Here is an 18,160-nt window from a genome sequence, read left to right as displayed (position 1 = left end):
ATGTATGTAAATATATTTATTAAATTTAATTATATGTTATAATTTATATATATATGTGTACTATAAAATTTCATCTTTATTTACCCAGCTGGCTTCGTCCATTGGAAAGCCAAGCCATTTTACCAAAACTTTATCACCTCTTCGCTTTAAAATTTTCTCAACTAGAAATGTGTTTGGGAATTCAGTCTTTTTGAGTTCTTCTTTATAATCAGATTACCTTTTCAATCTTCAAGTAAGTATGTTTCGGGGAATATATTGTTGACTTGTTTAATTTTAAAAATTTCTGTTGTATAATTCGGTGTATATTTTTTTCAAACACATGTTTATACTTGCTGATACGAACGAGATCGTCATTTCGTAGTTTACTCTCATCATATATCTTTATGTGATTATATGAGTCTTGTAATATTTGTTTTCATTAGTTGTGTTGACATTGATTGGGTTCATTTTTATGGTTCTATGTACCCTATTATTGTAAGCAAATATCAAATTTTTGTAAATATTTATCCACTTATATTTTCCATTGAAACCAAACTCACGCCACATTGACTCTATGAGTTTTCTATTAAAACGCTCGACAATTGATGCCTTAAGGGTGCTGAATGTCAAATAATGATTTATATGATGATGTATTAAAAAACTATTTTCCATCATCTGATTGTACATTTTTTTGTGTTCCATGACCTGATTTTAAGATTTTCTCCATTGCTTGGGAAACATCATTGACATTTTTTTATTGTAGTGAAACTCATTTACAATTACTCGTTTAATCATATTCTTCGAATTGGTGTATAGGCTACACCTTCTATTTCAATTGGTCTCTTTTTTGGTATCGCTGTCGGCTTTGTTACATACTTAAAAATATAGTCCTCAATAACTTTTATCTCTTCAAGAACTTTCTTAAATATTTGATGTCCAAACTTGTTAACAGACATGATGATTATAAATAAAAACCTTTTTTTGTTTAATATATATACATTAATTAATTAATAATTCCCTCCTCTCGCAGTTCCTCTACTATTGAGAAAATCTCATTATTGTGATTGTTGTTACCCGCTGTTTTTAATGCCACTAAAATTTGTAAACTTTCGACTAGTTCATTCACATCATTCCAATATATATAATTTGGTTTCAATTCCTCCAGAGTTATATAACCGAAACCAATTTTCGTACGAAGTGGAGTGGATGTAGGATTTTCATTATCGTTTATTATTTTTTTATAATTTTAGTATATTATATTTAAATTTTCGTAAACCTTTAATTCGATTATTTACGTTATAACCTAATCTGTGAACATTTGTTTCTAATATAATATTTTTATATGCTTTCAAATCATGATCATTATAATTTTGGGGGTGTTTATGAAATATAAGAGAGTACAGACCAGGAGTTAGCTTGCAACTCATTCCACTAGACAAATGAATCTTATAATTGGTATTATCTATCTCGAATTCTATATTTATATCTTCCCTCATTTCATTTTCTTTTATAGGGATTGATATAGCTTCCGGCTCACTCCCTTTTCCACATCATTATTATATATTTCGCCTTTCTTTCCTTTTTCAAAAACATTTGTTTGTGAAAAGAAATCATTATACGAATCACTATCATTCATAGATCGGTATTGAGATAAGTTTCGTTTTGTCTGATGTTGTCTCCCATTGGTTGTATAGTACAGATCATCGTCATCTGTCATATCATTCTCATACTTTTCATTTTCGTATAATTCACGTTCACCCTTGGTTCCTACATTTGTTTTTAAAAATGTCTGATATTTATTTTCGTTAACAAGTTCATGTAAAGGTTCTGTAATAGGTTTAAATGTTTTCTCCAACTCTATAACACTTTGATTCTTTACATGTTTCTCTTCAAGGGAGTTCTCGCTTTTCTTAACTGAGTTAACACATTCATTATTGAAACCTGCACAAATTTAGATAAAATAAGTTTTAAAAATTTTATATAATCTATTTGTAATCTCTCTTCAGTTACTCGATCTATACTGTTTAAAAAATTGGTTTTTTATTTATTTTTTATATTTTATTTACTTATTTCTAGCTGTAAATGATCATTTTTTTGGTTTTGTTGTTTAGCAGTTGTTTTTTTGTTCTTTAGCAGTTGTTCTTTGTTGTTTAGCAGTTGTTTTATGTTGTTTAGCCGTTGTTTTTTGTTATTTAGCAGTTGTTTTTAGTTGTTTAGCAGTTGTTTAACAGTTGTTTTTTTTTGTTTAGCAGTTGGTTTTGTTTTTGCTTAGCAGTTGTTTTTTGTTGTTAAGCAGTTGTTTTTTGTTGTTTAGCAGTTGTTATTTTTGTTTTTTCTTGTTTAGCAGTGGTTTTTTTTTTGTTTAGCAGTTGTTTAGCAGTTGTTTTTTGTTGCTGAGCAGTTGTTTTTTGTTATTTAGCAGTTGTTTTTTTGTTGTTTGTCAGTTGTTTTTTAGTTGTTTAGCAATTATTTTTTGTTCACTTGTACAACGTCTGTTGAATGTAAAGTCGAAACTTGGACTGTGAATTTTAAAGTAGGCAGTCCCTATAGTAGGCAGTTCTATATGTGGTTGTAGATTTCCGAAACTATCAAAATAATGTATGTAAGGTGGCATGGGTACAATCACCTCACAAGTTGGCACACCCATCCTTGACACACACCACCCATCATTCCCACCCTTTGCTAATATGCTAAATTTGGAGAGATGAGAAGTTGGCAGCGCCGAAGAAGAGTCGAGAAGGAGTCGGAAAAAGCAAGTCGAAGAAGCCAGTCGCAGAAGTCGTAATAAAGTTGAAAGTTGTCAAAAGTAGTCGCGAATTTCTGTCGGTCATTGGAAATCTGTATTAACATTCATTTACCTGTTCGGCTATATACTTAATCGTATTCATATTAAATAAACCTATAATCTTATAATAAATCTTACATGGGGGCTCAACCGATCCGAGCAGCCAGTTAAATGAACTATGTGCAACAATTAACTCTTTGTGAAATTGTTTAAGAAGTTGTGAAATTATGATGAGAACAAATAAGAAGAAGAAAAATACTGCGCAAAACAATAATACTACGACATCAAAGAAGAATCCAGAAAAACTTAACGAAGATGTGCAAAACAGCACATTTCAATTAAATAGAAGGAGCATTGGCGAAAAAACATTCAATATAGGCGATCAAAGTAGTGAAAAAGAGACAACTATTGCAGAGCTCAAGCCGTTACATACACAATCTCAACTTGACGAAAGTTTGCCATTAATATCGGACGAAGTTGACCAAGAATTTGCAGACAAAATCAGCAAAATAGACTTTGAAGATTCACACACATTTGTGAACAACGGGGACTTGGCCAAACTAATAAAAATGATTGCAGAAAAATGTGAAATTGGTGAAAATAAAAGTGGTGTTTCGGTGGAAAGCTTTGCGAAAGTGGTTCCTAATTTTGACGGTGTCTCGATCCCCATTAGGCAATGGTTGGTGAATTTTGACGAAAATGCAGAAGCTTACGAATTAAACGAGAAGCAAAAATACGTCAACGCCAGAAACAAAATGAGTGGAACAGCTAAATTGTTCCTCGAAACGGTTGCAGTATCAAACTATGAAGATTTGTGTGAAGTTTTAATTGACGAATTCGACAAACAGTTGAGTAGTGCGGAAATTCACAAAATGCTAAGAAACCGTAAAAAACGTGCGTCGGAAAATTTCCATGAATATGTTCTCCAGATGCGAAAGATTGCAGCACTGGGTCATATAGAGGATCAGTCGATAATAAGCTATATCATAGATGGCTTAGAGGTGCGCGATGACTTAAAATTTCCACTGTATAGTTCGACGTCATTTAAGGAGCTCAGAACTCGGTTTGAGTTGGCAGAGTCGGTTGTTAAAAGCAATTCGTTTAAACGTAAGCCGAATTTCGATCGCGCTGAAAAACAGGAAAATCCATTTAACCGAAAGCAACAGCATTGCTATAACTGTGGGTCCGCTGACCATAAGATAGCTGAGTGTAAGGGCGACCTAAAATGCTTCAAGTGCAACGGTGTGGGCCATATTGCCAAACATTGTCCAGACGTAAAGTCCAATGTGAATGTCGTGTTCAAAGAAAATCGCGTTAGGGAGATGCAAATCGGGAAAAATAAAATGATGTGCTTGATTGACACTGGAGCAGACGTTTCATTGATGCGGAAAGACAAAATTACAAAGGCGTTCGGTAATCGTGTACTACAAAAATCTTTTCTAAAGCTGTTCGGTTTAGGCAACGTCGCAACCTCAGTGCTGGGTGAATTTTCGGACGCGGTTGAAGTTGATGGACTTATAACTACGCACACGTTTTTAGTTGTTCCGGACGCAAACCTTAAAGTTGACGTATTGGTCGGATACGATTTCCTAGAGAAATTCACTATAACTCTAACTAGCAGGGGTTATACCTTTGCGGCGACACAGATGCAAAATAATGAAGAACCCTCCCAGTCAAATGTATTCAACGTGGTAAGCTCTACCGAAGATTTTGATATAAACGTAAATCCCAAACATGCGACTGCTGTGAAAGAAATGATATACAACCGCATGACAACAACTGGCACCCTGTTATGTACTGGAGCAAGAAGACAACGCCGCAGGAGGAAAAATTACACAGCTACTTCTTAGAAGTGAAAGCCGCATATTTAGCAACAAAAAACATGAGGCATTATCTTATGGAGATCGAATTCGATCTCATCACTGATTGTGCTGCCTTTAAGATGACAACAACAAAGAAAGACGTCCCTCGTGAAGTAGTACAGTGGCTTATGTACCTTCAAGATTTTTCCTTTAAAATAGAACATCGTGCTGGCACCAGAATGAAGCATGTAGACAGTCTTAGTCGATTCCCAGTCATGATCGTCACGTCAGAAGTCCAGTCGCAAATTCTAAGGGCGCAGAAAAAAGATGAACACCTATCAGCGGTAGCAGAGATCCTAAAGGAGAAGCCTTATGCGCAATACACAATGAAAAATAACTTAATTTACAAACAGGTTGCCGGAGCAGAGTTGCTTGCTATTCCAAAGTGTATGGAAAAAGAAATTGTTCGAACTGCTCATAATTTTGGTCACATGGGATCAGAGAAAACAAAGCATGCAATTCAACAGGAGTACTTCATACCTCATTTAGACAAAAAAGTGACGGAAGTTATTGCAAATTGCATCGAGTGTATAACCCACAATAGAAAGCTCGGAAAACAAGAAGATTACTTGCATTGCATAGACAAGGGAGATAAGCCGTTATCAACCCTCCACGTCGATCATCTAGGATCCTTAGATATAACGGCAAAGAAGAACAAGTACATATTCGCAGTTATTGATGGCTTTTCAAAATATACCTGGATATATCCCACTAAATCGACTGACGCTCATGAAGTCATAAAACATCTCAGTTCATGGGTAGCCATTTTTGGAAACCCTCAGCGTATCATCAGCGACAAGGGGACTGCTTTTACGTCTAAACCTTTTAAGGAGTTCTGTGCTGACGGAAAGATTGAACACATCGAAAATACCACAGGGATCCCCAGAGGAAATGGGCAGATTGAAAGAGTCAACAGGGTTATCATTTCAGTATTGGCCAAAATGTCTACCGCCGAGCCATCGAAGTGGTATCAATACACTTCTCAGGTGCAACGGGCGATCAACGCGCACGTTCACTCTTCAACAAAATTTACTCCATTTGAAATTTTGTTTGGAGTTAAGATGAGAAATGAGTCAAATGCAGATTTGGTCAACATCCTTCAGGAGGAACTACTGTCAGGCGTTCAAGACGAGCGCAACCGAATAAGAACAGAAGCTAGAAACCAGATCGAAAAAGCGCAAGAAACGTACAAGCGGAACTTTGACAAAAAAAGGAAAGGCCACCACGGATATCAATTAGGTGACTTAGTCGCTATTAGAGCAACTCAATTCGTCAACGGGAAAAAGCTGTCAAACAAGTTTATAGGACCTTTCGAAGTCATTAACGCAAAGCGGAACGGTCGATATCAAAAATCTGCAGAGTTCCAAGGCCCAAATCAGACGTCAACCGCTGCTGATTCCATGAAATTGTGGCGTTACTTTGGTTGTAGCGAAGACGAAGACGACGAGGACGAAGGATCATCTGGGTCAGATGATGATCAGGATGGCCGAGTGTAAGGTGGCATGGGTACAATCACCTCACAAGTTGGCACACCCATCCTTGACACACACCACCCATCATTCCCACCCTTTGCTAATATGCTAAATTTTGACAGATGAGAAGTTGGCAGCGCCGAAGAAGAGTCGAGGAAAAAGCAAGTCGAAGAAGCCAGTCGCAGAAGTCGTAATAAAGTTGAAAGTTGTCAAAAGTAGGCGCGAATTTCTGTCGGTCATTGGAAATCTGTATTAACATTCATTTACCTGTTCGGCTATATACTTAATCCTATAATCTTATAATAAATCTTACATGTATATCATTTTTATTTTTGTTTTATGCGACCCAATGTGTACTACTTGATTGTGAATCATCTAGGTTACTATACCACATTCTTGAATTCTTGGAGAGCGTGGAAGTAAATCCCTCATAAATACTCCTCGAAGATTTGGTATATAGTTTTTAGCAAAAGTTGTAATGTAATGTAATGTTGTTTATTGTTTTTCCAATGGCTACACTTCCACTAGCTAAACTACCGAGGGCACTTAGGGCAGTCAAAAAAACCACCAGTTTTGGGTATATTAATTATTCTTGGTACTTTCACGTTTTTCTTTGAACCCATTGTCGATTAAACGGATTTTCGTTGTATAGAACACTCAAAGAGTCAATGTGGCGTGAGTTTAGTTTTAATGGGAAATATAAGTGGATAGATATTTACAAAAATTTGATATTTGATTACAATTATAGGGTACATAGAACCATAAAAATGAGCCCAATCAATGTCAATACAACTAATGAAAAACAAATATTACAAGACTAATATAATCACATAAAGATATATGTTGAGAGTAAACTACGAAATGGCGATCACGTTCGTATCAGCAAGTATAAACATGTGTTTGAAAAATGATATACACCGAATTATAAAACAGAAATCTTTAAAATTAGAAAAGTTAACAATACATTCCCCAAAACATACTTTCTTGAAGATTATAAAGGTAATCCGATTCAGGGTGGGTTTTATAAGAAAGAACTCAAAAAGATTGAATTCCCGAACACATTTCAAGTTGAGAAAATTTTAAAGCGAAGAGGTGATAAAGTTTTGGTAAAATGGCTTGGCTTTCCAATGGACGAAGCCAGCTGGGTAAATAAAGATGAAATTTTATAGTACACATATATATATAAATTATAACATATAATTAAATTTAATAAATATATTTACATTTACATTTACATATAAATGTACAAGTTTATAATGTGTATACTAACAATTTTAATAACATATTATGTGTTTTTTACAATTTATTTTTGTTTTACTTATATTTACCACAATCTCGATCAAAATAAAACATTTCCAATTCAATTGACTTATAAAATAAATCTTGTTCTATGTTTACTTGCTTATCTCTAAGTTCATTTAATGTATTGACATCTGTATTTCTCCCATTTATTATATCTCTTAAGAATATATTTTCAAGTTCTAAGAAATTTATACTATCCACAATGTCCTTTTCCATTAACCTTTTAGGTTTTATTGATAGAGTACCATGATAATCGTGATTTAACATTGCAAACTCTGTTTCATTATGTTTACGTTTTCTTTTACTATCATTAGCACGAAGCACATTCTTACTTTATCCCTGATATATCCCTGATATTTTGTGTGCCCTTGATCTAAACATTGTCCTACTACCATATAGTGGAGTTCCAGTGAGTAATACATTTTTATAATGATCCCTAAATAAATTTCTGGAACTCAGACCTTTTGCTTTATTATAATGGTTTTCAACTTCATCTATTTTCTAACTATAAACTTTGGAGCATAGACCTATAAATTCACTCATTAGTTTTCCATTAAACTCATATTTAAAATATCCTAACCTCTTTTTATTAACTTTTTTAAAATTATATAATTAGCTTCTTCTATCTGAATAGCAAAACCCAAATACATTGGCTTATCAAATACCACAGAAAGTTTTTTCATTTGGATGGTATAGAACTCGTCATTTATTTTAGTTGTACTATTAAAATTGAATTTTAAAATTAAATTTTTAGCACATTGTTTTTTTCGACCGAGTTTATGAACATCTGTATACTCCCATGTAGTTACCAATTTAACCTCTACACGTTTTTCAGTATTTTACATAGTTTTCCCATAGACCGAGTTGTTCATTAATTAATAAAATCTTTTTCAAATTCATTCTTGGCATTCTGTCTATGTAAAGTATTTAAGTCAATATAAGTCTTTAGCCAAGGTTTTTGTAATAAGCGAACCAATTGCTGCAAATTTCTATAATGGATTACATAATTTTTTTGTTCCCGAGGTCAGCTATTAATTTTTTAACTTTATCCTATCTAGATGCAAAACTATTTGACGGACAAAACGGTAGAAATACATTATAAAGGATGATTCCTTTGTTGGATCAAAATCTGTTAAGTAATTGTTATTTGTTCGAATGCTACTATCTACTAATAAATCTAATTGGATATTTGTGGTCTTTAAAATGGCTGCCCAAAAAATTTTCAAATATTTCAGTCAATAGGAAAACATCAGTTTTTAAATACAACTCTATATAATCCTTTAGACTTGAACAAAAAATTGTGACCAAACTTTATGTGCGTGTTCATAATCATCTTGAGAGCATTCCTTTTCTGTCAAGTTACCATAGAATGCTGCTCTTGATGGTAGGGAAGTTTCCTCCAGTCGACTAGCTGAATCTAAATACTCTTGTGTTCTGGTGCGAAAGAATAATGGAAGATGCTAGTTTTTTAGGTTGGCAGGAGCGCTTACTTGTGGAAGCTTTACTCCTAAAGGGCGACTTTTTTTCTTCTTTTTATTTTTAAGCTGATGTTGTTGAACGAAAATATGTTGCGGCCAGAAATTGGTCGAACAGATATCGTCAAAAGCCATCGGAGGAACACGGATCTTGAAAGATGCCACGTTCCTAGCGTAGGAATATTTATATTTAGTGATATTTTCCACCCTAATATCGACTTTAAGTTTTTCTTGAATGTAAGCTAAGATATCCGATTCGGACTTATCAGGGGAAAGCCGGGAAACAAAAATGTGTTTCTCTAGAGGAATACCAATCAAGGGCTTTGGCGGGGCGGGTGGTTTACCCACGCTACCAGTGGGTGCCGGTAATCCGGACCCTAAGTTCCTCTGGTGAGTCAAGGGTAAATTCTTTTGGGCTTGTAGAACATTTGGCACGGGAGGGTCCAATGCGACTACCTCGGACTGCTCATCGGACAAATGCCTACGCACCTATGCAACATTTTCGGGAACCGAAATATGGGCTGTTACCGGTGTCGTCACGATTGGAGTGGTAGACGGCAGCGGTGACAATGAAGGAGACTGTTGAACATCAGACGGAGGGAGAAGGGAGTTATTTGCATTACTGGCGGTAACCGCCGGCGGCAAACGGGACGTTTTTTTGCGCTTAGGAGACTCATTCAACAGATCTATATTGTAAATGTTCCTCATCGGTTCCACATGTCATGTTTCCACACACATCTGGGGTTCCCACTCAACCATACACACGCACACACGTAGACAGAGGCTTACATATATAGAAATTGACAGTGTATTTTGAGAAAATTCAACCCTTAAGTTAAATTCAACGTCTTAAGACGTTCCCAATCCTCCTAATTAGGGTCAGGAATACATTTCAATATTCCCAAATTACGGATAGGGGGGGTCGGACAACTAGTCATGACACAATCGTCACATTTTATTACTTCTTTAAACACGTGCAGTGATTTTAAAAACTATAATTTATGGGTTTATGATTTCTGTGCCAGAATCCATACTGACTAAAAGGGTGAGGGGGAATCCTTATCAGAAGGAGACGACGGATAATGGGTTTCGGGGTGGGGGAAACCATTTTTTAATCACTAATGTGACAGCTTAATAGCCCAAAAATCTGTGCCAGAACCAGCGAAAACTAACTACTCTTATTGGCAAGGAAAACTTCCACATAATTCCCCTTGTTAAGGGCAACATTCAGGAAACAAAAGTTCAAATGAATTCTGAAGATAATTACAGAGCATTTTTGAAATATCACACCGAGAATAAAAAGAACTTTTACACGTATCAGCTAAAAAGCAGCGAGGGCCTGCAAGTGTCGCCTGCAGAGATAACAAATGCGCTACAAGAGAAAGAATTTAGCACTAAGACAGTCTTCATTATCCATAACAGGAATAGAAAGCCCCAGCCACTAAGAAGTGCACCCTGTAGACAATCTTCAGATCCTGCTGCACCGCAGAATCACAGTTGAGGAACCGCACAAACCCAATCGCCCGGTGTAATGTGCGAGCTGCCAGGAATATGGCCATACAAGGTCATGCTGTAAGCTGCTCCCGGTCTGTGTAGCTTGTGGACAGCTTCATGAAATAGAGGACTACAACTCGAAAAAGTGTGACAACTGCGGTAGCAATCACACTGCTAACTATAGAGGTTGCCCAGTCTAAAAGGGGAAAGTTGCATCTACCAGAGAAGAACCAGGAAGTCTTCTTCTCGACTGCAGCCAGATCCTCACTAGGACCCATAAACACAGACAAAAATGTGACATACGCAAGCGCTTTAAAATCAGGACTGACTACCCCTGCCTCAAAAATTTAATTTCTGCAATCAGTATACCAAAAACCGAACACGAAACAAAGCCTTGCGGAATTTATGTCATTAATGCGCACAACTATGCAAGATCTGATGTGAAACCAAAATGTATTGATTCAAATGCTGGTTTCACAACAATCAAAGTAATGACTTCCCTACGGATTTCTACGTGAAACGCCAAAGTTAGCTCAATTCCTACTCCTCCACAATCAAAAAAACACACTACGAACAAATACAGTTTTCAACTTTAAGGATACTTATTCTACGGAACAATTATCCAGATACAAAAGCACATGGTGGGACTGGAATTCTAGTCAGAAGTCGTATTAATCATCAGTATCATAACAAATTTGGTAAAAACTACCTACTACCAACTTACCCCAGCCGCCGTTTACTGCCCACCTCTCTTCACTATAGCTGAAGATAAGTTTATGCAGTTCTTCAATTCACTAGGAGAACACTTCATAGCAGCAGGAGACTAGAATGCGAATCAAAGGAACCAGCCAAAAGGAAAGCAGCTCTATAATGCAATTATCAAAATCAGGAACAAGTTATACTACGTTTCTTCTGTCATACCAACATACTGAACAAAGAAACTACCCGATTCAATAGACTTTGCGATTACCAAAAACATTTCTAAAAATCTGATAATCGCCGAATGCCTTTCGGATCTTTCATCTTTCCTACTTATTTTACTCCGACATGCTGAAACATTTAAACATACATTAAAGTTTACCTTACAGAAAACCAATTAGGTTAAGTACAGAAAGTACATTAGCTGAGACATTGACCTTTGTTAATTTACCAGAGTCTTTACTCGTCTCTTCAGCTCGATCTTCAACACCTCAAACTATAAATAAACAATGTAACCAAAGGAAGATAAATCTGTAAATCGAAAAGCTCGTCCTCGAAAAGCGATTCTTACGTCGAGAGTGGCAGTTCCACAGATCACCCTCTCCTAAGCAAAGCTTAAGACATGCATCACGTTAACTTACTAAAGCTTTACAGCAAGAAGAAGCATATGTCCTCCGCCGCTAGTAATACAAAATATATATTATAGAGAGCTCACCCAACTCTGAGCTTAACGAAAGAAACTGTGATGCCTATTAGAAATCCCACAGGCTGCTGGGCACGCAGCGATGCAGACAGAGCCAGCACGTTTGCCGACCACCTTGAAATCGGAAAAATCCCGGGCTCATACCTCACAACTCCCAAAATGATCATTGGGCTCCCATATTTCGCCGTTTGCCATTTCGCTTGGCCATTTCCCAGTGAGATGGAAAAAGTAAATTTTAATAATGATAGCAAAGCCGGGAAAAGACCAAACAATCTTTTTGGCCTCAATTAAACTAAAGCTTAAAAGAAGTTGACGTAGATGCGATTATCCTCGGGAATGTTTTTATTAAGTCAAAGACTTGGCAATATTAATAACATCCCATCGTTATTCGTTTGTTTTATTCATAACATTAACAGAGTTAGATTATTCTGAAGTAAGTTCTGAATCTTATTTATCACAATTTTCCTTCCTTCTCTGTTTGAAAGGCAATCGGTTTGATTAGTGTGACCGAACTATAACAACTTCAAATGATGTTCAGAGCAAGTAACTTTTAGTCTCTTCTTCCGGTGGAAAGCCGTCCCCATTTGATTTACTAATGTCCTTTCAGAAATGGAGGCTCACTTAACAGCAGCAAACTGAAACTAAATTGAAGTATTACTCGTTGCCTCGTCTGATCCTCCATCTCCTCTGTGGACACCAATATTTCGGCCGATCGGCTTGTGAAGAACTAGAACATATGAAATGTGCCTGCACATCCATCAAAGCGTACATATGTAGTGTCTGCACTCGAGTAGCTCCGGAGTGCTATCGGGGGCATTAATCTTCCGCCGCCAGTTCTCTGCTGCAATCACATCTGGTAACGGCTGGTGCAAGTCCCCGCCGACAAATTTATCACATCAAGTATTTGCCATTGACCATGTAACAACTCAGAAAACCAATCGGGCTAAACGTAGACATGTCCACGCTTAGGAGCTTCCTATTGACGTCCACGTGATTACACTGCTGGGAACTTGATGATATTTGACTCGATTCCCATGTCCGTAACAGCGCTTACGAATTTAGTGAAATCGTGTAAACACTCGCTCTGGTGAATTATTGCCGGACATAGTTTTATCGTATCCGCAAGCTTTGCCCATTTGTAACATGCAACCTCTAGTGGCAGGAAAGTTATATAGGTTTTTTTTTCTAAGCGTACTTTATTTGTTCCAAAACGAAATTTCTTGTCGACGACTACAATGTCGATCCCGAGATGGAAACTGTTGAATACTAAAAAACAGAGACTGTATAAGCGGCCTCTGGCAACGCTGAAGCAAAATAATCGATAGCTGTAAGCCCTTGATAATTCTCTATTAACCTGTAAGCCCAGGATGTGGAAGTATCAGCGCTAAAACAATTCGCAACATTTATTTTCTTTACTTTCCAGACCTAGAAGGCATCTCCATGCCCTCCAACTGTACTTTCAAAAATACAGCCAGATGCCTACTGGATCCGGATGGATCAGGATAGGATGAATCTGTGAAGAGTGTGTCATTGCCGTCCTTGAAAATAACTCGACGTCGATCAGGACAGAAAAGCTGATCAGACTGACGGCTGGGGACAACTATGCTGGTAGTGGAAGGATACCGTGTTACGCAGAGAGCCCACGATGGGACTCACTGGATCTTTTCTACCAGTGGGGAAGATAACTCAGCAGCTACGGTGGTTAAATTCGTGGGTAGATTATCCCCGGAACAACAAGAAAAAATAGCTAGAACAGACGACGCAGCTAAGCGGATTCACAGATGACAAGAATTTGATGCGCCTTTGGCCCGCGTTATAAACACTAGCCAAGAGAGCAGTTCAAAGTTTAATTCTACATTCGGAATGTGTGTCGCAGATAAACGCCACGTAGAGAATTCGATTAAGGCGGCCCGAAATTATTCTCGACTTTTTGGGAACAAACAGTTTCCCCAAGTAAGGGAGAATAAACTTGAAACATTGTTTGTTTTTTTGGTGAAGATATAAAATGTTTGCGCGACGATCAAAGCCTCCAAGTTGTAACAGTAATTGAAAAAGTCGTCGCTCACGCAGGATCTAGTGTGTAAGCTACCATCCATGGTGGTGGGGTTTTGGGATATACACAAAGCTTTTTTAATGTCATATACTTTTACAAAGTTAATTACGTGGCTATCGGAGATGGCAGAAAGAGCGAGACAGGGGATCGGAGATGGGGATGGAGAGAAGCACCCCTATTAATGCAGTAGACTGCCGGGATGAACTTGTATGAGGACACCTCGGTCAGACTAGACTTACTAGACTAGTCTCCCGCATTGGCCAAACGAAGCTATATGATCTTCGAGACGTTCATTCGATCAATTCTCTTGATCTTCCGTCGCAACCGTTGGATACAGCACACCTGAAAGCACAGCGCAGATATCCTTGACCTCCACCCAACAGCTCCAACAGTGGGGATGAAGACAAATTCAAACTTTCACGTGATTTACACGAGATCTTGCGCATCCTTGAGCAGTGCCTGAATGAGCCTTCTTATTGGATGTTTTGAGACAAATCTGCTGCGGAGTTATAAAAATGAAAAGCTGCCGATTAGCCTACCGCTAGCCCTTAAGAGGGCAAGATGCTTGTATCATAAACTGACTCGCAAGCCGGAGCTGACGAAGGAAATGCGACGACAACTAGATGAGTACGTGAGGAAAGGCATGCACGGCCCCTAATGGCGGAAGAAGTTGAGTAAAAACCATATTGGTGTCATCCTATTTTTCCCTGCTCCGCATAGTCTAGGATGCAGCCGTGAAGACTGAGAGGCTCTCGGTGAATACGGTTCATACGAGAAAGTGCGTTCCGTGAAGATGACTAACGACCATTGGACGAGATTCTGAGGGCCTCCTTGATAGAGGCGGATGCGATCGTCAACTCGCAACCTCTGACTAACATTTTCGTGGAAGATTTCATTTTCTGCTTGGATGCTCAACTGGTAGGGGGCCGACATAGTGCTGGATGGAACCACAACAACTGGAGGACTCGTTCTGGAACGATGCCTTTAAGAATACCTGCCAGTGATAACTAGGCGCTCCTAATTGTGTGAGAAGAGCAAGCCACTCGCAGTAGGCGGCATCGTGTATGTGTGTGACTCCGGACAGCCGCGATGCCAGTGGCCCAGAAAGGAAAACATAATTTTTAATATTATTGTCCACGCAGTTTTTCGCGGTTTTTAGGCGTTAGAGTGGGCGTGGCCAGATGAAAAATAAACTCCAGCTTCAGTGGCACCTCTAGGATACATATGCCTAAGCCTAACTTTCTAGCTCCCGAAATGATAGCGTTTTTGGTTTTCCTTATATTTTGGGCGTTAGAGTGCGGGGGGCCAGATGGGGAATGCGCAGATGAACTGTCTATCACTTATAGTTACCGAGATATGTATCTGCATTTATAAAAAAAAACATCTTTCGAGCTTGGTGGGCGTATGAGTGGGCTTGGCCGATGATCATAACGGTACCATCATTATTCATGGTTAGTTTTAACCTTCTAGTTATAATATTTCCTTAGAATTCAGTTTTTTTTAAGTTTTCCTGATATGTGGGTAATGTGATAATTTGCGCTGCGTAGGGACCTAAAGAATCTACACGCTTAATCTAAATGTTGTACCCTTTTTAGTTCCTGAGATCTCAGCGCTCATATGAACAGACGGACAGATGGGCATCTATTAATCGCCTTCAATATTGATACTGAACGTAGAAAAATACGAATAATATTAGGACAGATTTTCAGTTATCAGTTTTTTTTATTTCAATATATAATATTTTATTTCACCTTATCGTTCATACGGACAGACGGACGGACAGATGGACATCGATTAATCGACTTCGCTATTGATACTGATTAAGAATATATGTATACTTTATGCCGGAAACGCTTCAGTCGTACTTTTAACGGGTAGAAAATTACCCAAAATATTAGGACTTTCTTTTATGAGATATAAATTATTATACCCGTTACTCGTAGAGTAAAAGGGTATACTAGATTCGTTGAAAAGTATGTAACTGATAGAAGAAAGCTTTTGCGACCCTAGAAAGTATATATATTCTTGATCAGGATCAATAGCGAAGTCGATTGAGCCATGTCCGTCTGTCCGTCCGTCCGTCCGTCCGTCCGTCCGTCCGTCGGTCCGTCCGTCCGTCCGTCCGTCCGTATGAACGCTGAGATCTCAGGAACTATAGCAGATACAAAGTTGAGATTAAGCATGAAGATTCTTGAGGTCCCGGGACAACGCAAGTTTATTACAGCATCCTGCCACGCCCACTCTAACGCCCACAAATTGCAAAAAACTAAAATTGCTGAAATCTCAGGAACTATTGCAGTTAGAAAGTTGAAATTCAGAAAGTATAATCTTTAGATGACAGCGCATCTTAAAGTAGTACTACTATCCGGCCTCACCCACCCATACGCCCACAAGGCTCAAAAGACGGTTTTCGGATTTTCTAGAAAAGCTGATATCTCGGTAACTATTCGTAATAGAAAGTTCGGATTAAGCATGTAGGTTTCTATGATGCTCCCAATGCGAATTGTTTTCTTCCGATTAAGCCACGCCCACTCTAACGCCCACAAAACCCGAAAAACCAAAAATGCAAAAATCTCAAAAACTATAAGAGCTACACAATTTTGCTTAGAAACACATATTTAGTAGATGCCTCTGCAACTTGCCACGAAGTTGCATTCGGCTCTAACGCCTACAAACCGCGGAAAACTGTGGCGCCTATAATATTATTATGAATGTCTTTGTTTGACCTTGTATAACTTATTTCTGTTAATATCTATCGATTTACCAAAGGTTTTTTAAATCGGAACATTATTTCGCTATTTATGAAGAAATTAAGGATATAGGGCCTCACATGGGCAGTGACGTCACTATATGCATACTCAACATACTTCCTCTGACAATAGGTGGCGCATTGTGAATTTTCACTAGCAAAATAATATTTTAAAATTTTGTAAAACAGTAACGGGTATCTTATAGTCGCGGCACTCGACTATAGCGTTTCCTCTTGTTTTTTACTTCAATATATAAAATTTTATTGCATTATTAAATATTTTTGAAAATGTTTATGTAAAAGAAGTGTTTAAATAAATTTAAAAAATATTTAAATTTATTGTATAATCTAATCATCATACTAATCAATAATATTATATAATAATATATTCAATGTGTTCCTCATTTTACAAAAAGCAATATTGTCTCTAAATAGGTATTAATAAAAGTAATATTATCAAAAAGATTTTTTTTTAATTTTAGCATAACAGAGAATGGACCTTTTGGTGGAAGCTGTCAAGTCCATGGCCCTGTGCCGCCACTCAGCCTATGTAGCTCTAACGAAATAGCAGCAGTCCCGGACATAGACATCGGATCTTTGGGACTAAAGAGTCCCTTAATAAACGATCCAGCATTTTCACATTCCAAATGCCTTCCCAAAATTCATAAAAGTTGTTTTTGTGTGCGTTTTATAGCGGAGCATACTAAAATGCAAGAGGATTCGACAAAAGTAAGTTTTAGCTTAATATTTAACAGTGCCAAAGATTTTAATTTTTCGGGTTTTTACTCTTAAAATTATAAGTGTGTTAAATCTTATGGGATGTAATGCATATAATATACATTCACTATCGGCTTAGCAAGCTGTATCGATCGTCACATATTCGTCTGCTCTTTCCCTTTCCATTACACAAATGTGCTGATACCTTTTTCTAAAGACTTTATGTAGCATGAGAAGTATTTCGTAAAAAAGAATATTTGCCATAAAAAATATCTTCATTGAAATACATTTGTTTTATTTGAAATATATTTCTGAAATTAGAAATAGGCATAACTGCCGGGGTTTAGAAGAAAGGAATTGCTTAAGTTAATTTCTTTTAAAATTTGTATTTCAAATAAAATGGATGGTAGAAATAAAGATATAAATCATTAGATATAATTGTATAATACAATATAATCGTATAATAAAAAAACTGAACGCTATTGAGGGTCATGATTGTCAGATATTCCTTAGTCTGCTAACCAATTTCAAAATAATTTAACCAATAGAAATTGGCTCTATGTACCATACATATTTGACTTAGAAGTGTATAAATCTCTTTGCAACGTTTATCAACGCTTATTTTTGCAACTTCTTGTTACATTCTTCCAAGATCTGACTTAATAATTTATGAATAACATTTATCAGCAATAAAGTCTGTTCTATCTCTTTTTGTAAATTTACTTTGAATCCCAAAACATATGTTTAAACTTGAATACATACACAATAAAATCAGTACGAAATCAAATCTTAACGCAGCCAATTTATTCTGTACTAATTGCGGTTACTATTTCACCTGTTTCTGTACTTGCGACATACCAAAAAAACATA

The 18,160-nt window shown here is 37.1% G+C and overlaps 1 protein-coding gene across 1 annotated transcript in view; it reads left to right on the top strand.

Annotated features, from left to right (window-relative positions):
- LOC121529733 (acetylcholine receptor subunit alpha-like) overlaps positions 1–17,365 on the top strand; it is a 238,331-nt gene extending 220,966 nt beyond the window's left edge. The window contains exon 5 of the mRNA XM_041817660.1: positions 17,054–17,365. Within this exon, the coding sequence (XP_041673594.1) occupies positions 17,054–17,365 (312 nt within the window). The remainder of the gene's footprint in view (positions 1–17,053) is intronic.
- The last annotated feature ends 795 nt before the right edge of the window (positions 17,366–18,160 follow it).

This window comes from Drosophila eugracilis, unplaced genomic scaffold (genome assembly GCF_018153835.1).
Source record: "Drosophila eugracilis isolate 14026-0451.02 unplaced genomic scaffold, ASM1815383v1 contig_1821, whole genome shotgun sequence".
Lineage (NCBI taxonomy): Eukaryota > Metazoa > Arthropoda > Insecta > Diptera > Drosophilidae > Drosophila > Drosophila eugracilis.
This window is presented reverse-complemented; position numbering and strand designations above follow the sequence as displayed.